The 24,767-nt window shown below is 41.6% G+C and overlaps 1 protein-coding gene across 2 annotated transcripts in view; it reads right to left on the bottom strand.

Moving 5' to 3' along the window:
* The window catches only part of RIMS1 (regulating synaptic membrane exocytosis 1), an 831,266-nt gene that overhangs the window by 466,737 nt on the left and 339,762 nt on the right, over positions 1 to 24,767 (bottom strand). For both annotated transcript variants that reach the window (XM_053710432.1, XM_053710433.1), the window contains one exon: positions 5,698 to 6,560. In XM_053710432.1, coding sequence (XP_053566407.1) covers positions 5,698 to 6,560 — 863 coding nt within the window. The remainder of the gene's footprint in view (positions 1 to 5,697; positions 6,561 to 24,767) is intronic.

Below are 24,767 nucleotides of genomic sequence, written 5' to 3'. Positions count from 1 at the left end.
TTCTTTAGAAATGATCTCAGTGACTAAAGAGGGTACAGGAAAAGTTTCAGGTGCTTTAGACCTGGGCCTGAAAATTATATCTAACTTAGGAAGTGTTGTTTTTTTCTCAGATAGTTTAAACTCCTAAACTCCTAGAATTCTAAGAACCTCCTTAAGTAAGTAGCATAGGTGCTCCATTTTAAGTTGAAAATTAATGTCCTCAGGTTCTCTATTAGACTCATCTGCAGAAACCTCCCCCTTAGAGGTGGAAGATGAATGGTCTAAATCAGAAACCTAAGATTATCTTATGAGCGCAGTGCCAGAAACTATGCTACCCTTGGAGTCTGGAAGTCAAGGGCCTCAGAAACTGCTGAACTGCTGATAGCAAAGAAGTCTTAAATCCAAGTGCAAACTCAGACTCCTTCTGATTAACTGATAATACAGACTGTGTTACAGGAGACCTCTGGGCTTGAGAATGTGTCTGCAGAACAGATACTAGACTATTGCCAGAAAGCTGAGCTAGTGGACAAATAATTACAGTTTTACATAGCAGACATTTGTTGGTTGGGATTACAATATCCAAGGGACTATCCTCAGTTTATACAGTGCTAGTTTCAGCAGGCCCAGTTTGTTCTATAATCAGAAAGAAAAACGGAAAACAAGTTCCCACAAATAAATATATTTTTAAAAATGTCTCAACTTCCTACAGCTGAGATATTAAGGTATAGAGCCAGCAACGATAGCGAGATAAAATATAAAGTGTAGGCTGCCGCTATATTAAGCACAATGATGCCTAAAAAATTCTGAGCCGTAATACAGTACACTCTGTGCAGGATGCAAACTGACTAATATGTCCCCTTAGTGCTCCAGTAAAGTGCCTTACCCCCTCTGAAGCTCTAAGGAACAATGCGGTGCTGACCAAAATGCCAGCGGTTTGCTGTCCTCTTCCGAATGCTGCGGACATGAAAAAGGGGGCAAGGATGCACATCACTAGGTGTCTTGTGGCAGGAAAAATAATAACCCCCACCAAAAAGTCCACTGCTAGAACAAAAACAACCTCCCTATTTTGCCACCACTGTTTCATCAGCGCACTGTGTACCATGAAACTGGAGCACATAGGTACTGGAGCCAGTGAGAATTTAAAGAAAACATAGCCCTAAGTACTGTAAGTTGAAGCACTAACACATAATCATCACACTCTCCCAGCCGGAAAGTGAACATTCCAGACCCTTACAGCGAAAAAAATCCCAACTTGTACACAAACCTATATTGTGCACAAACTGCCAACTCAGGTACTTCACTGTGGCAGAAACAGGAGCTGGAATATTCTCTACAGGAGTACTTACTAAGTACCTGTAAAGTGTTCCTTCTTCATACTTCCCTTGTCCACCGAAGTCTGTCTAAAATAAAAGATAAGTGTTGGAACTAGATTCCTAAACTGTAACTAACAGCAAAGAGATCCTAGAAGAGAAGTACATCCATCTGGCCATAACAGGCAGAGGCTTCCCAGCGGCACCCTTGGCTTCTGAAGTGCAAAATATTTTACTGAAAATATTTAAATAGCACCATCTGGTTATTCCATACCCTCTCTTCAGAGAACTATCTACTGAGGTTAAAAAACAACAGGAACATAAACATATAAAATCTTCTTATGATAAACACCTCTCTTCTAGTCCTCTCCTTGACCAGGAAGAGAACTACTGGGAGGGAAGGAAAGTAGGAGGGATATTTAGAGCTCTGTTAGGGTGTATTTGTCTCCTCCTGGTGGACAGGTGAAGTAATCCCAAGAGTAATGAATTGTGGACTCTCACTACCATTAGAAAGAAATTTGTATCTGTAATTTAATAATTTAATTCACACAAAGCTAACCATGACAAATATCACAAGATTTTATTATATTTCTAAAATATGATATATAAAAAAAGATAATTACGGGAATTCAATATTCTGAGAAAAACACAGCCCCCTCAGTTGCATTGCAAATCCTGTGATTATTGTGAATATTTTGTAAGGACTAAAAACGAAAAACACTGCACCCTCACTAGCATTTGGATCCTGAATCCTTGAAGTAAGAGTCAAGCAACCTACCCCAAAGCTATGCAATCATGAATATTTATTTTATGCACAGATCATTACTTTAGAGCAAAATATCTATTGATAAATAAATGCACATGTTTGTTCCAATATAAGCCCCAAACATATAATATGTCCCCCATACCAAATTTAAAAAGACAGATTAATGATATAATGTGTGCACCAATAAACGTCCACCTCTAAGCTGGATATAGCTGGTGAGCCAGCCAGCAGCAGCACATAGTAGCTGCCAATTACAGAGCAAAAGTGCTTTAATGCTTGTGGGGGGTAAAACACAATATTTAGAGGCAAGTAGTAGCTCATTAATACAATGCTCTAGGACATTTTACTATTATACTGTTATCTTCCTTTAAATAAAATCTGTTCAGAATACACTATTGTTCCACATACAATCGCATCTAGTAAACCTTCTGTTGGATGTGGAAAGAAGGTTCATACATCTCAAAAGTGCCCTCGGGAGAGAAAAGTAGATAGAGGGTGCCTTACCTAAATATATCCTTGTACCATTGGACTTTTTTAGAAAATATATTATTAGTGTGTTTTATAGCCTTAAAGGGACATTCCGCTCAAAATTGAAATGAACATGGATGAATTGCATCTTTGAATAGAAAAATATTTACAATATACATATATTGGCAACAATGCTTCTAGTAAAAGTTATCACTGTTTTAGTGTCAGCATTTTTCTTGGCACCTGCATTTTAAATATTGCAGCTGTTCAGAGCTCCAGTGGGGCTTGTATCATGGTAGCAATTAATCATTTAAGTCATTACCAGATGGTACAAGCAACTTATGCTTTCTGAGCAAGTGCTGTTTAAAATGCTGGTGCACAGTGCATGCTTAAATACACTTTTGAAACCGCTATACTTTTTATTAGAAGCATTTTTGCTAATACATGTATATTACAAAAATGCTTTTATTCAAAAGTGAAATGCATCCATGCAGATTCCAAATTTGGCTGGAATGTCCCTTTAAAGGATTCCAAAACTTTTTTTTTTTTTGTAGAACCGGAATACAAATTTCACATAGCAATCAATATCATATCATTAATCACCTACTTTTACACTCCAACGAAGCAGCAAAACATTTTAAAATATTTTTATTTTCGATGATTACCTCACTCAATCCAACCCTCAAATATGGGCTGTACAAGAGGAAAAGCAATCTCCAATCAGATGCCGATTTTATGCATATGATTATGTAATAATTTTTTCCCACTGCGCATGCATACTCCGATCGTGAACCTCACGCAAGCGCATATCCAGCCCTTGATGGAGAGATTACCCACATAATGTCAATGGAATCTCGCAAGTTATGTAAAAGATGACGGTTCAGAAGGCTAGCGCATGCGCATTGCTGCAATCTTCCCCCATTTTCAGAACCTGGGTTATCTGTGTATTCACCTAGGGCAACACATATCCGGCGGTGGGAGGTAGTGCATGCGCATTGCGGCAATCTTCCGCCAATTTCATAACCTGGGTTATCAGTGTGGATTCAGCTAGGGCAACGCATACCCGACGGTGGGTTTGGAAATCGGCTAATTTTAAGAATATGATTACTACTAAATGGTAGAAATTGGAAACGTAATGTAAATTACAAACTGCTATAAAATGTATTCATTTTGAGATTACTAACTATTTGGGGGGTTTAGTGTCCCTTTAAGGTTTCTAAAACATTGATCTGAGGCTTGTGTGTGTTAGGAAGTTGGCCATCACTGTTCTATGAATATACTGGTATGCTAAAAAGTACCACCAGTATAGTGGTATACTAAAACGTACCACTAATGCTAATGACAATAAAAGCATATTGTTCACATTGTTTATAATGTAAAATTGTTTTAGTTACAGCAGATTGTTTTATAGACACTGAAAGACATATGAAACTAATTTAATACAACCACAAATCACTTGCAAAAACACAATTGTTTTGCTTGAAGTTATTTTGTAAGTGACATTCATATTGTTTGACAATTTAATCTGAAAGTCCAGCAGCTCCTCTCACAAGAAAAAAGTGTTGAGCTTTAGTGACACCTAGTGTTCACTTAGAAAGTAGCACAGCTAAAATAAAAATGCAACATTTTGATCTAGTTTAAGATGTTTAGTAAAATGCTACAACAAAAGACAAATAGCATCATTATTATAATAAAAATAGGATATAGAATAATTTGCACTGAAGCCAAAATGTGAACTTTAGACACAAAAACAGTAACACTTAAAAAATAAAAAAAAATAAAAAAAATAAAAAGCTGTCGGAAATAGGCGCCAAATTTCATTTTGAGGGCAATTTTTAAGATTGGAAAATAATATTTAAAAGGGGCATTCCAATGCAAACCATTATAGGGCTCTGGAAATATTTACAAAGATACAGAGCCCTAGAATAATTTGCATAGAAATGCCCTTTAAATTAAAAGTTTTACTGATTGGTTCAAACAATGGACAAACTAGACAAAATATATTCTTATGGTTCTTTAACACTTGTGAAACTTATATCTGATTTTCAATTAATTAGGCTAATTTCTTCCAAATCAAAATTTCTTTTAACTGTAACCATTATTTATAAGAACAACCATGACTAATAAGTCACTATCTTATAGATCATTGAGATATTCTGCATAGTTGTCATAAGATAACAAAATACATAATGAAAACAAAAACATGTTGCTTAGCTTGTGCAGATCTACACTATCTGGACACTTTTTGAGTCAAATAATTTTCTCCAAATAAATTTATATAACGTAAAAGGGATATAAACCCCCAAAATGTTCTTTTGTGATCCAGACAGGGCAGACAAAAAATAAAATAAAACCCAAGTTACTTCAATTATAAAATTTGTTTTGCCCCCATGATATACTGTGTTGAAGATAATCTGGAGCACTACATGGCTGGAAATAATGCTGACATCTAGGCCTAGCCAGCAGGGAGCTGTCAACCCGATCGTCTTTAGACCGCTGCTTCATAACTGGTGTTTCTGGCAAGTCTGAAGACTTGCCAGAAACACGGGCCCACAAGCTCCCTACGGAGCTTGTTAAATGGGCCCCTCATGTTCTTGCAAATAGATAATATTCTTGCAAAACTGCTGCCATATAGTGCTCCAGAAATGGGCTGGCTCCTAAGCATACGTTCCTGCTTTTCAGCAAGAGAAACTAAAAGAACAAAGAAACATTGATAACATAAGTACATTAGACAGTTGTTTAAAATCATATGCTCTATCTGGATCATAAAATAAACATTTTGGGTTTCATATCCTTTAAGGGGGATATTATGTGCATGCAGCTCATTTTTTGTTCTCCGTTATTTAGACTAAACATTGCTATTATAAATATAGTCCTAAGATATTAAAACATGGAAACACAGGTTAGAAAGCTCATCAATTCCTTCTGAAGTGTAATGTTTAATTCATAGGGTAGCTTTATGATTAACTCAAGCATTCTATAATTCCCATACAGTCTTTGTCTTACCACCTCTTTTTCCAAATTAGATTGTTTACTTATATTACTCTTGTACCTAGTACCCTCCAACTTGAGTTCATGACATTTACAGAAATAGTGATAAAAGTACTGCACTATTCTTAGCACATAATGTAAATACAAAGTTGTCTGAATTTGAATTGTGCAATAGCTTCTTACCTTTCTCACTAACACTTTCACTTTCTATCTCCACATCTTCACAGCTGGTAGATTCTGGTGTTGAAACACCTTCTTCTTCTGAGCTGCTTACTGACATCTGTCTTTTCTTTCCCCCTCGCTTAGACCTATGTGGCTTTGGTGGAGAAGGTCTTACAGATTCTGATTGATCAGAACTAAGTGAATCATTTCTAAACATCTTTTCCATTTTTTCTCGATTAGCTTTCCTCATAAGAAGAGCAGAACTGGGATCTAATCGACTTTTGAAGGAGTCATGGTTCTTAGATTCTGAGATTTCTGGAGGCACTGGACTGTGTCTTGGGCTTGGAGGGCTGTGATTAGACACCTGTTTTGACTTAGAAACCATTCCATCCCCAGTTCTATCTAAAGAGTAGGATCTATGATTTTCTGTAACTAACATTTTCTCCTGAGATCCTGGTATTTGTGAGTTTTTCCCCAATTTATTTTCAGGAACCTCAGATTCTTCTAGCTCTGTGTGCGGTAAAGATGCATCACTGTGTCTCCTCTCATGCCGTGCCTTTGAAACTTTTGCATGAATACGCATCTGTTGTTCTTCTGGTTGAGGCTTTACTGGATACCTAGCCAAATTAGGATCACTTTTATATCTGGTTTGGAGGTCATCCTCTAGTCTTTGTTTGTCATCATCCATGGTGGTATCTTCCTCATGTTTTTCTGGTATGTCCTGTGATCTACCTTTGCCAAGTTTCCTACTTTCCCTCCTTTCTTTATGTTCTCGGTCATCTAAGTGTCCCTCATTTTGCTGGTTTGAATTTTTTTGTACTCTCTTACGTTCACCTCCTTTTACAATCTTTCCATTTTGTTCTGAAGTTGCTGGAATCTTCTTCCTAAAAAATGGACAACAAAGTGATCAAAAGCAATGCGACTGAATTAAGACATACGGCTAGATTTAGAGTTTGGCGTTAGCCGTCAAAAGCAGCATTAAGGGGTCCTAACGCTGCTTTTTACTGCCCGCTGGTATTTAGAGTCAGCCAGGAAAGGGTCTACCGCTCACTTCCTTACCGCGACTCCAGGCTACCGCAGATCCCCTTACGTCAATTGCGTATCCTATCTTTTTTATGGGATCTGCCTAACGCTGGTATTTGGAGTCTTGAAAGAACTGAGCGGTAGACCCTCTACCGACAAGACTCCTACTGACAAAAAAATTCAGTAGTTAAGAGCTTTATGGGCTAACGCAGGAATATAAAGCTCTTAACTACTGTGCTACAAAGTACACTAACACCCATAAACTACCTATGTACCCCTAAACCGAGGCCCCCCCACATCGCCGCCACTATAATAAAAAAATTAACCCCTAATCTGCCGACCGGACACCGCCGCCACCTACATTATACCTATGAACCCCTAATCTGCTGCCCCTAACATCGCCGACACCTATATTATATTAATTACCCCCTAATCTGCTCCCCCCCAACGTCACCGCTACCTAACTACAATTATTAACCCCTAATCTGCCAACCGGACCTCGCCGCCACTATAATAAATGTATTAACCCCTAAACCGCCCCACTCCCGCCTCGCAAACACTATAATAAATTGTATTAACCCCTAATCTGCCCTCCCTAACATCGCCGCCACCTACCTACAATTATTAACCCCTATTCTCCCGCCCGCAACATCGCCGCTACTATAATAAAATTATTAACCCCTAAACCTAAGTCTAAACCTAACCCTAACACCCCCTAACATAAATATAATTTAAATTAAACGACATAATATTCCTATAATTAAATAAATTATTCCTATTTAAAACTAAATACTTACCTATAAAATAAACCCTAATATAGCTATAGTATAAATAATAATTACATTGTATCTATTTTAGGATTTATATTTATTTTACAGGCAACTTTGTATTTATTTTAACTAGGTACAATAGCTATTAAATAGTTATTAGCTATTTAATAGCTACCTAGTTAAAATAATTACAAAATTACATGTAAAATAAATCCTAACCTAAATTACAATTAAACCTAACACTACACTATCATTAAATTAATTAAATAAATTACCTACAATTAGCTAAACTAAAATTCAATTAAATAAACTAATCTATAATACAAAAAAAACAAACTCTAAATTACAAAACATAAAAAATATTACAAGAATTTTACCCTAATTACACCTAATCTAAGCCCCCTAATAAAATAAAAAAGCCCCCCAAAGTAAAAAAATTCCCTACCCTATTCTAAATTACAAAAGTAATCAGCTCTATTACCAGCCCTTAAAAGGGCTTTTTGCGGGGCATTGCCCCAAAGTAATCAGCTCTTTTACCTGTAAAAGAAAATAAAATACCCCCCCAACATTACAACCCACCACCCACATACCCCTATTCTAACCCACCCAAACCCCCCTTAAAAAAACCTATCACTAACCCCCTGAAGATCTCCCTACCTTCAGTCGTCTTCACTCAGCCGAGCCGAAGTCTTCATCCAATCCGGGCGATGTGGTCCTCCATCCGGTAGAAGTCTTGATCCAAGCGGCAAAGAAGAGGTTCTCCATCCGGGCGAAGTCTTGATCCAAGCGGCAAAGAAGAGGTCTTCCATCCGGGCAATGTCTTCTTCCAAGCGGCATCTTCTATCTTCTGTCTTCCGGATCCATCTTCATCCCGCCAATGCGGAACATCCTCCTTCCCCGACAGACTAACGACGAATGAAGGTTCCTTTAAGGAACGTCATCCAAGATGGCGTCCCTTGAATTCCGATTGGCTGATAGGATTCTATCAGCCAATCGGAATTAAGGTAGGAAAAATCTGATTGGCTGATTCAATCAGCCAATCAGATTGAGCTCGCATTCTATTAGCTGATCGGAACAGCCAATAGAATGCAAGCTTAATCTGATTGGCTGATTGGATCAGCCAATCGGATTGAACTTCAATCTGATTGGCTGATTGAATCAGCCAATCAGATTTTTCCTATTTCAATTCCGATTGGCTGATAGAATCCTATCAGCCAATTGGAATTCGAGGGACGCGATCTTGGATGACGTCCCTTAAAGGAACCTTCATTCGTCGTTAGTCCGTCGGGGAAGGAGGATGTTCCGCGTCGGCGGGATGAAGATGGATCCGGAAGACAGAAGATGCCGCTTGGAAGAAGACATCGCCCGGATGGAAGACCTCTTCTTTGCCGCTTGAATCAAGACTTTGCCCGGATGGAGGACCTCTTCTTTGCCGCTTGGATCAAGACTTCTACCGGATGGAAGACCACATCGCCCAGATTGGATGAAGACTTCGGCTCGGCTGAGTGAAGACGACTCAAGGTAGGGAGATCTTCAGGGGGTTAGTGATAGGTTTTTTTAAGGGGGGTTTGGGTGGGTTAGAATAGGGGTATGTGGGTGGTGGGTTGTAATGTTGGGGGGGTATTGTATTTTCTTTTACAGGTAAAAGAGCTGATTACTTTGGGGCAATGCCCCACAAAAAGCCCTTTTAAGGGCTGGTAATAGAGCTGATTACTTTTGTAATTTAAAATAGGGTAGGGATTTTTTTTATTTTGGGGGGCTTTTTTATTTTATTAGGGGGCTTAGATTAGGTGTAATTAGATTAAAATTCTTGTAATATTTTTTTATTTTTTGTAATTTAGTGGGGTTTTTTTGTATTATAGATTAGTTTATTTAATTGTATTTTAGTTTAGCTAATTGAAGGTAATTTATTTAATTAATTTAATGATAGTGTAGTGTTAGGTTTAATTGTAACTTAGGTTAGGATTTATTTTACATGTAATTTTGTAATTATTTTAACTAGGTAGCTATTAAATAGTTAATAACTATTTAATAGCTATTGTACCTAGTTAAAATAAATACAAAGTTGCCTGTAAAATAAATATAAATCCTAAAATAGATACAATGTAATTATTATTTATATTGTAGCTATATTAGGGTTTATTTTATAGGTAAGTATTTAGTTTTAAATAGGAATAATTTATTTAATTATAGGAATATTATTTCGTTTAATTTAAATTATATTTATGCTAGGGGGGTGTTAGGGTTACGGTTAGACTTCGATTTAGGGGTTAATAACTTTATAATAGTAGCGGCGACGTTGTGGGCGGGAGAATAGGGGTTAATAATTGTAGGTAGGTGGCGGCGATGTTAGGGAGGGCAGATTAGGGATTAATAAAATTTATTATAGTGTTTGCGAGGCGGGAGTGCGGCGGTTTAGGGGTTAATACATTTATTATAGTGGCGGCGAGGTCTGGTCGGCAGATTAAGGGTTAATACTTGTAGTTAGGTTGCAGCGACGTTGGGGGGGCAGATTAGGGGTTAAGAAATATAATATAGATGTCGGTGATGTTAGGAACAGCAGATTAGGGGTTCATAGGATTAATGTAGGTGGCAGCGGTGTCCGGTCGGCAGATTAGGGGTTAATAATAAAATGCAGGTGTCAGCGATAGCGGAAGGTTAGGGGTTAATAAGTGTAAGGTTAGGGGTGTTTAGACTCGGGGTTCATGTTAGGGTGATAGGTGCAGACTTAGAAAGTGTTTCCCCATAGGAAACAATGGGGCTGCGTTAGGAGCTGAATGCTGCTTTTTTGAAGGTGTTAGGTTTCTTTTCAGCCCAAACTGACCCATTGTTTCCTATGGGGATATCGTGCACGTTTTGCCAGCTTACCGCTACCGTAAGCAACGCTGGTATTGAGGGTTGAAGTGGAGCTAAATTATGCTCAATGCTCCCTTTTCTGAGCCTAACGCAGCCACTCAGACAACTCTCAATACCAGCGTTGTTTAAAGGGTGCGCTGGGAAAAAAAGCAGCGTTAGCTGCGCGGGTCTTTACCGACAAAACTCTAAATCTAGGCGATAGTTTTATGGCAAATAACTTATTGGGACATATGAGTTAATGGGTTTTAAAATTTCAATCCACTAAATAACGTTTTTAGCAGAATGTCCTAAATGAAATCTACGTGGGCCTTTATTTACTTCTGGGAAGCACATAATGTACAGAACATGTAATGTTCAGTTAATGAACTTATAATAAGGAGGTTTTCCAAGACTGTTCTCTAATCCTCATATTACATGCTAGAAAAATATATATTTTACAAGCAGGAAAAAAACAACAAAACTATAAAATAACAAAATAAACCATTGACTTCCTTTTTCAGTAAAATCCCCCAAAAATGTTAATTATAGACTTCAAAATTAACATTTCATGTTTTAGTTTTAAAAACTTCCCAATTTACTTCTATCAAATTAACTTCTTTCTCTTAGTATTGTTGAAATGTATCTCCTTTTCATGAGAGAATAATGACTTTGTTCAGGAGTGTGCAGGTATGTTGAACAAAGTGTGCTTAAAGGGACAGTAAAGTCAACATTAAACTATCATGATTCAGATAGAGCATGACATTTTAAATAACTTTCAGATTTACTTCTATTATCAAATTTACTTTGCGCTTTTGGTATCCTTTGTTGAAGAGTAAACCTAGGCAGTGGAGGCTCCTCCATTTGTGCACTCGAGCACGTGCCCCCCTGTCAGATGCAGAGGGAAAAAAAAAATTTGCTGAATAAAATATAATTTTTCCAATAGCCCCCTATTAGAAAAATTATATTTTATTTTTAACCCCCAAAAATAATAATCTGATGCTTTTTTTTTATTAAAGTAAAAAAAATGTTTTTCCTGGTGTGTCTCTTTAACACAATCGCACGTGCGATAGAGCCCTATATCCTGCCTGTCAGTGATGTCTATTTCACTGCAGGAATCTGGACCAGGCTCAAAGTGATTGCCTATAGATCCCTGTTCGCACAAGCTGAACTGTGCGAGTGGGGAGGGACAACGTCAAGGAGCCAAGTTCAGCTGCGCTCTGATTGGCTGCAGGTATCCCTGCATCACCGGCTCCTCCCCCGCATCAAACAGGCGTTCTAGTCAAGTTGCCTGTGTGCCCTCGTATAGGCTGCGCCTGCACGCCACTTTGCCGGGTAGTACCCTATTGTTTGTCTTTTATGCGTTGCTGTGTTACACAGCAACGCATAGAAGACAAACAATAGGGAAGCTGAAGATTCGCACTGACTTCTCACACACTGCCTGGCCCTTTAAGAGACCTCTGCTGCTGATTGTGGCCAGCAGGGGCAATCCCGGGGTTTAAAGTGAAAGTGAAACTGGAATCTTCTAAGGAAACCATCACAGGCTAACAGGTATGTGGTGGGGGCTCAGACTGGCGGATCTGGGTGCTGGGGGCAGTGGCGGCTGGTGACTTTTGAAGATGGGGGAGCACTAGCCCCGCCCCTCAGATGGCTCTGCCCATTTTATTGTGTGTGTATAGTATATTTATTTATATTTATAAAGTCCTTATACTGCCCCAGTGACAGGACTCTTGTACCCAGTATATATATTAGTACATACACACCTCCAGTAACACATCCCTGCCATACATATGTAGTGCAACATCATCTCCCGCACTTACTGTCTGACATTCACATCACAGTATTAGCTCCTGCCTGTCTGTCACTGGCACATCATCCACATGAATCCATTAAACGTGGCTGAACAGACAGACACACACTTAGAATAGATTTGACACGGATGCCAGTGTCTCACTCAGCACCACTAATGAGAGCAAGTGTGATTCCACCCTGTGCCATGGGCTGATCATCTTTATTACCTATCTCCATTTCTCAGTGTCACCCCTCCCATCAGAATGCAGTGGGGATGCTGTGATATCCATAGCACAGCATCCTGATACAAACCCATCACTGATACAGCCTTTATGCTGCACACACACCCTCCTTACCTGTCCCACCTCCTGCTGCCTCTAACACCCCTTAAGCAGGGTCACAGCCGTCCCTCCATCCCCGGATACACTTGCAGGCTGTGCAAGGACAAGTCATCCATACTGCACTGATTGCAGGAATGTCCCAGGCTGCTGCATGTGATTCGCCTCCTGCTCCTCCCCCCCCCCCCAGCCAGTGGAGGCTCCTCCATTTGTGCACTCGAGCACGTGCCCCCCTGTCAGATGCAGAGGGAAAAAAAAAATTTGCTGAATAAAATATAATTTTTCCAATAGCCCCCTATTAGAAAAATTATATTTTATTTTTAACCCCCAAAAATAATAATCTGATGCTTTTTTTTTATTAAAGTAAAAAAAATGTTTTTCCTGGTGTGTCTCTTTAACACAATCGCACGTGCGATAGAGCCCTATATCCTGCCTGTCAGTGATGTCTATTTCACTGCAGGAATCTGGACCAGGCTCAAAGTGATTGCCTATAGATCCCTGTTCGCACAAGCTGAACTGTGCGAGTGGGGAGGGACAACGTCAAGGAGCCAAGTTCAGCTGCGCTCTGATTGGCTGCAGGTATCCCTGCATCACCGGCTCCTCCCCCGCATCAAACAGGCGTTCTAGTCAAGTTGCCTGTGTGCCCTCGTATAGGCTGCGCCTGCACGCCACTTTGCCGGGTAGTACCCTATTGTTTGTCTTTTATGCGTTGCTGTGTTACACAGCAACGCATAGAAGACAAACAATAGGGAAGCTGAAGATTCGCACTGACTTCTCACACACTGCCTGGCCCTTTAAGAGACCTCTGCTGCTGATTGTGGCCAGCAGGGGCAATCCCGGGGTTTAAAGTGAAAGTGAAACTGGAATCTTCTAAGGAAACCATCACAGGCTAACAGGTATGTGGTGGGGGCTCAGACTGGCGGATCTGGGTGCTGGGGGGGGGGGGAGGAGCAGGAGGCGAATCACATGCAGCAGCCTGGGACATTCCTGCAATCAGTGCAGTATGGATGACTTGTCCTTGCACAGCCTGCAAGTGTATCCGGGGATGGAGGGACGGCTGTGACCCTGCTTAAGGGGTGTTAGAGGCAGCAGGAGGTGGGACAGGTAAGGAGGGTGTGTGTGCAGCATAAAGGCTGTATCAGTGATGGGTTTGTATCAGGATGCTGTGCTATGGATATCACAGCATCCCCACTGCATTCTGATGGGAGGGGTGACACTGAGAAATGGAGATAGGTAATAAAGATGATCAGCCCATGGCACAGGGTGGAATCACACTTGCTCTCATTAGTGGTGCTGAGTGAGACACTGGCATCCGTGTCAAATCTATTCTAAGTGTGTGTCTGTCTGTTCAGCCACGTTTAATGGATTCATGTGGATGATGTGCCAGTGACAGACAGGCAGGAGCTAATACTGTGATGTGAATGTCAGACAGTAAGTGCGGGAGATGATGTTGCACTACATATGTATGGCAGGGATGTGTTACTGGAGGTGTGTATGTACTAATATATATACTGGGTACAAGAGTCCTGTCACTGGGGCAGTATAAGGACTTTATAAATATAAATAAATATACTATACACACACAATAAAATGGGCAGAGCCATCTGAGGGGCGGGGCTAGTGCTCCCCCATCTTCAAAAGTCACCAGCCGCCACTGAACCTAGGTAGGCTGATAGAAGCTCAGAATGGTGCACATGTCTCTAGCAGTCTATGGCAGAAGTGTTTGTAACTATGAATAACATTGCTATAAACAATGTTGCAAACACTGTTGCCAGAGGGCTAAAGGCACGTACACGCTCCTGAGCTCACTTAGGATTACTCTTTAACAAAGGATACCAAGAGAACTAAGCAAAATTGACAATAGTAAATGGGCAGTTGTTTAAAAGTTCATGCTCTATCCAGTCAATTTAATTTTCACTTTACTGTAGGATTCCATGAAAAGGAACTGAGCTTCAATAAAGGATTCCACAGAAAAAGTTAATTTATAGTAGAAATGAACTGGAAAGTTTTTTTAAACTCCATATTTCTCACTTTGCAATACAATAAGTCTGTTCTTACAAGAGTCATTTTGTTTAAGAAGTATTTTTGTTTGTTCCTATCCTGTGACATGGCTCTAGATTTAAATGTGAGTTGGCCTGATCCCTGAATCTATCTTTTTGGTTTAATTGCACCTATAAAAGCTTTTTTCCAAATTAGTAAACTCTTACACCTTGTGCTCTAAATCACCAAGCAGTTTTAAATAATTCTTCCTCACAATACAACTTTAAAGAGAAAGTAAAGTCAAAACTAAGCATTAATGATTCACAACATTTTATCAAATTTGCTTTGTTCTTTTGAGAACCTTTGTTGAACATAGGTAGGCTGATAGGAGCTTAACAGTGTGCACATGTCTTTAGCATTCAATGGCTGAAGTGTTTGTAACTCTGCTAGTAGTAAGCTTTTTGCACACATCAGGTTGTGCTCATATTACAAGTTGAAAATAAAAAGTTTTCACTCTCACACTAAGCCGATGTGTGCAAAAAGCCGAACTTAGAATATTGCGACTGTGTTAATGTATTCCCCCATAGAACACCCTACTCGCACGCAAACCCGACCACTTATAATCAAGTGCACTAACCCAACATAAAAATATGTTCTTCACATAGAAGGATATGTTCTATTTATTTATAAAAATAAAATTTATGCTTACCTGATAAATTTCTTTCTTTCCAGATATGGAGAGTCCAGGATGTCAACAATTACTAGTGGGAATATCACTCTTGGCCAGCACAAGGAGGAGGCAAAGAGCATCACAGCAGAGCTGTTAAGTGTCACTCCCCTACTCACAATCCCGAGCCGAGTCCTTCAACCAAAGAGAAATGGCAAAAGGAATAACACAAAGGTGTAGAGGTGCCTGAGGTTTAGTAAAAAATAACGGTTTTAAATTTAAAGGTGGGGTTGTGGATTCTCCATATCCGGAAAGAAAGAAATTTATCATGTAAGCATAAATTTTGTTTTCTTTCCAAAGATATGGAGAGTCCACGACGTCATCAATTACTAGTGGGAACCAATACCCAAGCTAGAGGACACAGATGACTAGGGAGGGAGAACAAGACAGGCAGACCTAAACAGAAGGCACCACCGCTTGAAGAACCTTTCTCCCAAAATCTGTTCCACACAAGCTTCATTTTTGAAAGCCCAAGAAGATGAGACAGCCCTTGTGGAATGAGCCGTAATTCTCTCAGGCTTTTAGACCTTTACGCTGTCCAGAGAAACAAACAAACAGGGCAGATGACTGGCGAAAATCCTTAGTCGCCTGTAGGAACAATTTTATAGAATGCACAACATCCAGGTTGTGCAAGAAACGTTACTTATGAGAAGAAGGATTAGGACATAGAGAAGGAGCAACAATTTCCTGATTGATATTTCTATTCAAAACCACTTTAGGAAGAAAACCCAAACTAGTACGAAGAACCTAATTATCTGCATGAAAGATAAGGCGAATCACACTGCAAAGTTCCGAGACTCTCCGAGCAGACGAAATAGTTCAAACGGAGCCTGCTGCAAAACATTAAGAACAAGGTTAACGCTCCAAGGAGGAGCAACAGACTTAAACACAGGCCTGATTTTGACCAGGGCCTGACAAAAAGATAGAATATCTGGCACTTCCGCCAGGCGCTTGTGTAACAAAATAGATAATGCAGAAATCTGACCCTTCAGAGAACTGACTGACAATCCCTTCTCCAGACCTTCCTGGAGAAAAGACAAAATCCTAGGAATCCTGACCCTACTCCAAGAGTAGCCCTTGGATTCACATCAATAAAGGTATTTACACCATACCTTATGCAAAATCTTTCTAGTGACAAGTTTGCAAGCCTGAATCATGGTCTCAATGACCAACTCAGAAAAACCACACTTAGACAGAACTAAGCGTTCAATCTCCAAGCAGTCAGCTCAGAGAAACGAGATTTGGATGAAGGAATGGATCCTGAGTTAGAAGGTCCTTCCTCAGAGGCAGCCTCCAAGGTGGAAGAGATGACATCTTCACTAGCTCTGCATACCAAATCCTGTGAGGCCACGCAGGAGTTATTAGAATTACTGATGCTCTCTCCTGTTTTATACGAGCAATGACTCTTGGAAGGAAAGCAAACGGAGGAAACAGGTATGCCAGACGGAAATCCCAAGGAACCGCCGAACATCTATCAGGGTGGCCTGCAGATCCCTTGACCCTGAACCATACCATGGAAACTTGGCATTCTGCCGAGACCCCATCAGATCCAGCTCCGGCACCCCCCATTTGAGGGCTAACCTGGAGAACACCTACAAATGGAGAGCCCACTCTCCGGGATGAAATGTCTGTCTGCTCAGGAAATCTGCTACCCAGTTGTCCACTCCTGGAATGTGGATGGCAGATAGACAGTTATTGTGAGCTTCCGCCCCGCAAAACAATCCAAGTCACCTCCTTCATGGCTAAGGAACTCCCCGAGTTCCTCCCTGGTGATTGCTGTAAGCCACTGAGGTGATAATGTCTGACTGTAACCTGATAAAGCGGGCTAAGGACAACTAAGGCAAAGCCATCAGAGCATTGTAAATCACTCTCAACTGCAAGATGTTCATGGGGAGAGCAGACTCCTCCCGAGTCTATAGTCCCTGTGCCTTTAACGAGTTCCAAACTGCTCCCCAGCCCAGCAGGCTGGCGTCTGTGGTCACAATCACCCAGGAAGTTCTCCAGAAGCATGTGCCCTGAGACAGATGCTCCTGAGAAAGCCCCCACTGGAGAGAGTCTCTTGTCGACTGATCTAGATCTATCCTCTCAGACAGATCCGAGTGGTCCCCGTTCCATTTTCTGAGCATGCATAACTGCAGAGCTCTCAAATAGAATTGAGCAAAAGGGATGATGTCCATGGAAGCGACCATCAGACCAATTACCTCCATACATTGAGCCACTGATGGCCGAACAGTAGACTGCAGAGAGAGGCAAGAGGAAAGAATTTTGAATTTTCTGACCTCTGTCAAAAATATTTTCATAGATAGGGAATCTATTATGGTCCCTAAGAAAACTACCCTTGTAGCTGGAACAAGGAAACTCTTTTCCAGATTCACTTTCCATCTGTGGGACTATAAAAAAGACAACAAGATCTCTGTATGAGATTTTGCTTGTTGAAAAGATAGCTCCTAAACCAATATGTCATCCAGGAAGGGCTCCACTGCCATACCACGCGACCCGATCACTGCCAAGAGAGCCCCCAGAATCTTTGAGAAACTTCTGGGAGCGGTGGCAAGGCCAAATGGAAGAGCCACAAACTTAAAGTGTTTGTCTAGAAAGGCGAATCTCAGGAACTTGTGATGATCCATGTGGAAGGGAACATGAAGATATGCATCCTTCAGGTCTATGGTTGTCATGAACTAACCCTCTTGGACCAAAGGAAGAATGGAATGCAAGGTTTCCATTTTGAAGGATGGTACCCTGAGAAACTTGTTGAGAACCATAAGGTCCAAAATAGGATGAAAAGTTCCCCCTTTTTTGTGAACCACAAACAGCTTTGAATAGAGTCCTATTTGAATTCTATTTAGTAACCCTGAGATACTATGTCCACAGCCAAGGGATCTGGGACATCTTGTATCCATGCTTGATAAAACAGAGAAAGTCTGGGGGGCGGAGCTGGCCAGCATCTGTGATGGCCGCTAGTTTTCAGCTCCGGATCGAGGAGCACCTTCCACGGCATAACTCACAGGACGCCAGACCCAAATCCAGACATATGCACTGCGATTCACCTCATAAAGAGCAGGGGCAGCGAATGATGCTCATCACCCGAGGGAAAGAAGCAGAACGCACTGGACCCGCCGACAAGGAGGCCATAAGCCTAATTGCACACCGGATTTATCCAAACACGGAGCATCGACAAATAGGTAGGAACACCCTCCTCGCATACAGACCGGGAGCTCAACTATGCAGCAGCTCCCACTGAGGGGAACTCTAGCCTCAAACTATAAAAGCATAAAGCAGCAGCTGCATAGGCCTCTACTCACAGGGCAGCCATAAGCCCTCTCTAAAGTAGCCATGCAGGCACAGTGAAATCCCCATCACTAACCAGGGAATATGTTTTAACATTATAAACAAGCACTACGTGTAAATAAATATGCAAAGAGCTTTGCCTACATAAATAGCTAGGTTCTCTACAGTAGTAAACAGCAGCACCTCAAGGCTAAATTGAGATATTTCTTTTGTTGGAAGATTGTGCGGCAAGTAGGCATTTAACAATCACAGCGTTTTGACGCTGCACACAACTTATAATACAGATCCTGCACCACCGCTCATTTTCCTTAACACGACACATTACTCCATATTATTAAGCCTCCTGGAGGAACTGCATCTCCGAATAACACATCTCCACTTCATCTATAACAAGGTACACCAAAATGGCCTCAAGACGCACGCCCAGGCCGGATAAGTCTATAAAAGGCCCTGTGCCGTCCAGCTCCAAAATGGACAATTTCTTCAAGGCACTAGAGTCTTCCATAGCAGAAACAAGCTGTACACAAGACCCTGAAAACATTATTTCGGACACAGACTCCACTGCCCTTCTTACAAAAGCTGACATACAGAATCTTCCCACTAAGGCAGACTTTGCCACCTTTTTCAGCCAAGTGGGCAAGCTAATTAAAGATGGATTATCTGAAGTTAAAAAAGACCTATCTGATCTGGGTGACAGGTAGTACAGATGGAAGAGGATATGGATCAATATAATAATGATGCCAATCTCCAGAATTGTACTCTCCAAGTGCATGATGATATGATACAACAGCTACAAACCCAGGTTAAAGACCTGGACAACAGAGGACAACGACAGAACCTCAGGATCAGAGGCATCTCAGAAAAAACAGAATTTATGTTTACCTGATAAATTACTTTCTCCAACGGTGTGTCCGGTCCACGGCGTCATCCTTACTTGTGGGATATTCTCTTCCCCAACAGGAAATGGCAAAGAGCCCAGCAAAGCTGGTCACATGATCCCTCCTAGGCTCCGCCTACCCCAGTCATTCGACCGACGTTAAGGAGGAATATTTGCATAGGAGAAACCATATGATACCGTGGTGACTGTAGTTAAAGAAAATAAATTATCAGACCTGATTAAAAAACCAGGGCGGGCCGTGGACCGGACACACCGTTGGAGAAAGTAATTTATCAGGTAAACATAAATTCTGTTTTCTCCAACATAGGTGTGTCCGGTCCACGGCGTCATCCTTACTTGTGGGAACCAATACCAAAGCTTTAGGACACGGATGAAGGGAGGGAGCAAATCAGGTCACCTAAATGGAAGGCACCACGGCTTGCAAAACCTTTCTCCCAAAAACAGCCTCAGAAGAAGCAAAAGTATCAAACTTGTAAAATTTGGTAAAAGTGTGCAGTGAAGACCAAGTCGCTGCCCTACATATCTGATCAACAGAAGCCTCGTTCTTGAAGGCCCATGTGGAAGCCACAGCCCTAGTGGAATGAGCTGTGATTCTTTCAGGAGGCTGCCGTCCGGCAGTCTCGTAAGCCAATCTGATGATGCTTTTAATCCAAAAAGAGAGAGAGGTAGAAGTTGCTTTTTGACCTCTCCTTTTACCAGAATAAACAACAAACAAGGAAGATGTTTGTCTAAAATCCTTTGTAGCATCTAAATAGAATTTTAGAGCGCGAACAACATCCAAATTGTGCAACAAACGTTCCTTCTTCGAAACTGGTTTCGGACACAAAGAAGGCACGACTATCTCCTGGTTAATATTTTTGTTAGAAACAACTTTTGGAAGAAAACCAGGTTTAGTACGTAAAACCACCTTATCTGCATGGAACACCAGATAAGGAGGAGAACACTGCAGAGCAGATAATTCTGAAACTCTTCTGGCAGAAGAAATTGCAACCAAAAACAAAACCTTCCAAGATAATAACTTAATATCAACGGAATGTAAGGGTTCAAACGGAACCCCCTGAAGAACTGAAAGAACTAAGTTGAGACTCCAAGGAGGAGTCAAAGGTTTGTAAACAGGCTTGATTCTAACCAGAGCCTGAACAAAGGCTTGAACATCTGGCACAGCTGCCAGTTTTTTGTGGAGTAACACAGACAAGGCAGAAATCTGTCCCTTCAAGGAACTTGCAGATAATCCTTTCTCCAATCCTTCTTGAAGAAAGGATAGAATCTTAGGAATCTTTACCTTGTCCCAAGGGAATCCTTTAGATTCACACCAACAGATATATTTTTTCCATATTTTGTGGTAAATTTTTCTAGTTACAGGCTTTCTGGCCTGAACAAGAGTATCAATAACAGAATCTGAGAACCCTCGTTTTGATAAGATCAAGCGTTCAATCTCCAAGCAGTCAGCTGGAGTGAGACCAGATTCGGATGTTCGAACGGATCTTGAACAAGAAGGTCTCGTCTCAAAGGTAGCTTCCATGGTGGAGCCGATGACATATTCACCAGATCTGCATACCAAGTCCTGCGTGGCCACGCAGGAGCTATCAAGATCACCGACGCCCTCTCCTGATGGATCCTGGCTACCAGCCTGGGGATGAGAGGAAACGGCGGGAATACATAAGCTAGTTTGAAGGTCCAAGGTGCTACTAGTGCATCTACTAGAGTCGCCTTGGGATCCCTGGATCTGGACCCGTAGCAAGGAACCTTGAAGTTCTGACGAGAGGCCATCAGATCCATGTCTGGAATGCCCCACAGTAGAGTAATTTGGGCAAAGATTTCCGGATGGAGTTCCCACTCCCCCGGATGTAATGTCTGACGACTCAGAAAATCCGCTTCCCAATTTTCCACTCCTGGGATGTGGATTGCAGACAGGTGGCAGGAGTGAGTCTCCGCCCATTGAATGATTTTGGTCACTTCTTCCATCGCCAGGGAACTCCTTGTTCCCCCCTGATGGTTGATGTACGCAACAGTCGTCATGTTGTCTGATTGAAACCGTATGAACTTGGCCTTTGCTAGCTGAGGCCAAGCCTTGAGAGCACTGAATATCGCTCTCAGTTCCAGAATATTTATCGGTAGAAGAGATTCTTCCCGAGACCAAAGACCCTGAGCTTTCAGGGATCCCCAGACCGCGCCCCAGCCCATCAGACTGGCGTCGGTCGTGACAATGACCCACTCTGGTCTGCGGAAGGTCATCCCTTGTGACAGGTTGTCCAGGGACAGCCACCAACGGAGTGAGTCTCTGGTCCTCTGATTTACTTGTATCTTCGGAGACAAGTCTGTATAGTCCCCATTCCACTGACTGAGCATGCACAGTTGTAATGGTCTTAGATGAATGCGCGCAAAAGGAACTATGTCCATTGCCGCAACCATCAAACCTATTACTTCCATGCACTGCGCTATGGAAGGAAGAGGAACGGAATGAAGTGTTTGACAAGAGTTTAGAAGTTTTGTTTTTCTGGCCTCTGTCAGAAAAATCCTCATTTCTAAGGAGTCTATTATTGTTCCCAAGAAGGGAACCCTTGTCGACGGAGATAGAGAACTCTTTTCTACGTTCACTTTCCATCCGTGAGATCTGAGAAAGGCCAGGACTATGTCCGTGTGAGCCTTTGCTTGAGGAAGGGACGACGCTTGAATCAGAATGTCGTCCAAGTAAGGTACTACTGTAATGCCCCTTGGTCTTAGCACCGCTAGAAGGGACCCTAGTACCTTTGTGAAAATCCTTGGAGCAGTGGCTAATCCGAAAGGAAGCGCCACGAACTGGTAATGCTTGTCCAGGAATGCGAACCTTAGGAACCGATGATGTTCCTTGTGGATAGGAATATGTAGATACGCATCCTTTAAATCCACCGTGGTCATGAATTGACCTTCCTGGATGGAAGGAAGAATTGTTCGAATGGTTTCCATTTTGAACGATGGAACCTTGAGAAACTTGTTTAAGATCTTGAGATCTAAGATTGGTCTGAACGTTCCCTCTTTTTTGGGAACTATGAACAGATTGGAGTAGAACCCCATCCCTTGTTCTCCTAATGGAACAGGATGAATCACTCCCATTTTTAACAGGTCTTCTACACAATGTAAGAATGCCTGTCTTTTTATGTGGTCTGAAGACAATTGAGACCTGTGGAACCTCCCCCTTGGGGGAAGCCCCTTGAATTCCAGAAGATAACCTTGGGAGACTATTTCTAGTGCCCAAGGATCCAGAACATCTCTTGCCCAAGCCTGAGCGAAGAGAGAGAGTCTGCCCCCCACCAGATCCGGTCCCGGATCGGGGGCCAACATTTCATGCTGTCTTGGTAGCAGTGGCAGGTTTCTTGGCCTGCTTTCCCTTGTTCCAGCCTTGCATTGGTCTCCAGGCTGGCTTGGCTTGAGAAGTATTACCCTCTTGCTTAGAGGACGTAGCACTTGGGGCTGGTCCGTTTCTACGAAAGGGACGAAAATTAGGTTTATTTTTGGCCTTGAAAGACCTATCCTGAGGAAGGGCGTGGCCCTTACCCCCAGTGATATCAGAGATAATCTCTTTCAAGTCAGGGCCAAACAGCGTTTTCCCCTTGAAAGGAATGTTAAGGAGTTTGTTCTTGGAAGACGCATCAGCTGACCAAGATTTCAACCACAGCGCTCTGCGCGCCACAATAGCAAACCCAGAATTCTTCGCCGCTAACCTAGCCAATTGCAAAGTGGCGTCTAGGGTGAAAGAATTAGCCAATTTGAGAGCACGGATTCTGTCCATAATCTCCTCATAAGGAGGAGAATCACTATCGATCGCCTTTACTAGCTCATCGAACCAGAAACACGCGGCTGTAGTGACAGGGACAATGCATGAAATTGGTTGTAGAAGGTAACCTTGCTGAACAAACATCTTTTTAAGCAAACCTTCTAATTTTTTATCCATAGGATCTTTGAAAGCACAACTATCTTCTATGGGTATAGTGGTGCGTTTGTTTAAAGTAGAAACCGCCCCCTCGACCTTGGGGACTGTCTGCCATAAGTCCTTTCTGGGGTCGACCATAGGAAACAATTTTTTAAATATGGGGGGAGGGACGAAAGGTATACCGGGCCTTTCCCATTCTTTATTTACAATGTCCGCCACCCGCTTGGGTATAGGAAAAGCTTCTGGGAGCCCCGGGACCTCTAGGAACTTGTCCATTTTACATAGTTTCTCTGGGATGATCAAATTCTCACAATCATCCAGAGTGGATAATACCTCCTTAAGCAGAGCGCGGAGATGTTCCAACTTAAATTTAAATGTAATCACATCGGGTTCAGCTTGTTGAGAAATTTTCCCTGAATCTGAAATTTCTCCCTCAGACAAAACCTCCCTGGCCCCCTCAGACTGGTGTAGGGGCATTTCAGAACCATTATCATCAGCGTCCTCATGCTCTTCAGTATCTAAAACAGAGCAGTCGCGCTTACGCTGATAAGTGGGCATTTTGGCTAAAATGTTTTTGATAGAATTATCCATTACAGCCGTTAATTGTTGCATAGTAAGGAGTATTGGCGCGCTAGATGTACTAGGGGCCTCCTGAGTGGGCAAGACTTGTGTAGACGAAGGAGGGAATGATGCAGTACCATGCTTACTCCCCTCACTTGAGGAATCATCTTGGGCATCATTTTCAGTGTCACATAAATCACATTTATTTAAATGAGAAGGAACCTTGGCTTCCCCACATTCAGAACACAGTCTATCTGGTAGTTCAGACATGTTAAACAGGCATAAACTTGATAACAAAGTACAAAAAACGTTTTAAAATAAAACCGTTACTGTCACTTTAAATTTTAAACTGAACACACTTTATTACTGCAATTGCGAAAAAGTATGAAGGAATTGTTCAAAATTCACCAAAATTTCACCACAGTGTCTTAAAGCCTTAAAAGTATTGCACACCAAATTTGGAAGCTTTAACCCTTAAAATAACGGAACCGGAGCCGTTTTTAACATTAACCCCTTTACAGTCCCTGGTATCTGCTTTGCTGAGACCCAACCAAGCCCAAAGGGGAATACGATACCAAATGACGCCTTCAGAAAGTCTTTTCTATGTATCAGAGCTCCTCACACATGCGACTGCATGTCATGCTTCTCAAAAACAAGTGCGCAATACCGGCGCGAAAATGAGGCTCTGCCTATGATTAGGGAAAGCCCCTAGAGAATAAGGTGTCTAAAACAGTGCCTGCCGATATTATTTTACAAAAATACCCAGATTAAATGATTCCTCAAGGCTAAATATGTGTAATATATGAATCGATTTAGCCCAGAAAATGTCTACAGTCTTAATAAGCCCTTGTGAAGCCCTTATTTACTGTCTGAATAAAAATGGCTTACCGGATCCCATAGGGAAAATGACAGCTTCCAGCATTACATCGTCTTGTTAGAATGTGTCATACCTCAAGCAGCAAAAGACTGCTCA

The sequence above is a fragment of the Bombina bombina genome, chromosome 4 (assembly GCF_027579735.1).
Source record: "Bombina bombina isolate aBomBom1 chromosome 4, aBomBom1.pri, whole genome shotgun sequence".
Taxonomy (NCBI): Eukaryota; Metazoa; Chordata; class Amphibia; order Anura; family Bombinatoridae; genus Bombina; species Bombina bombina.
This window is presented reverse-complemented; position numbering and strand designations above follow the sequence as displayed.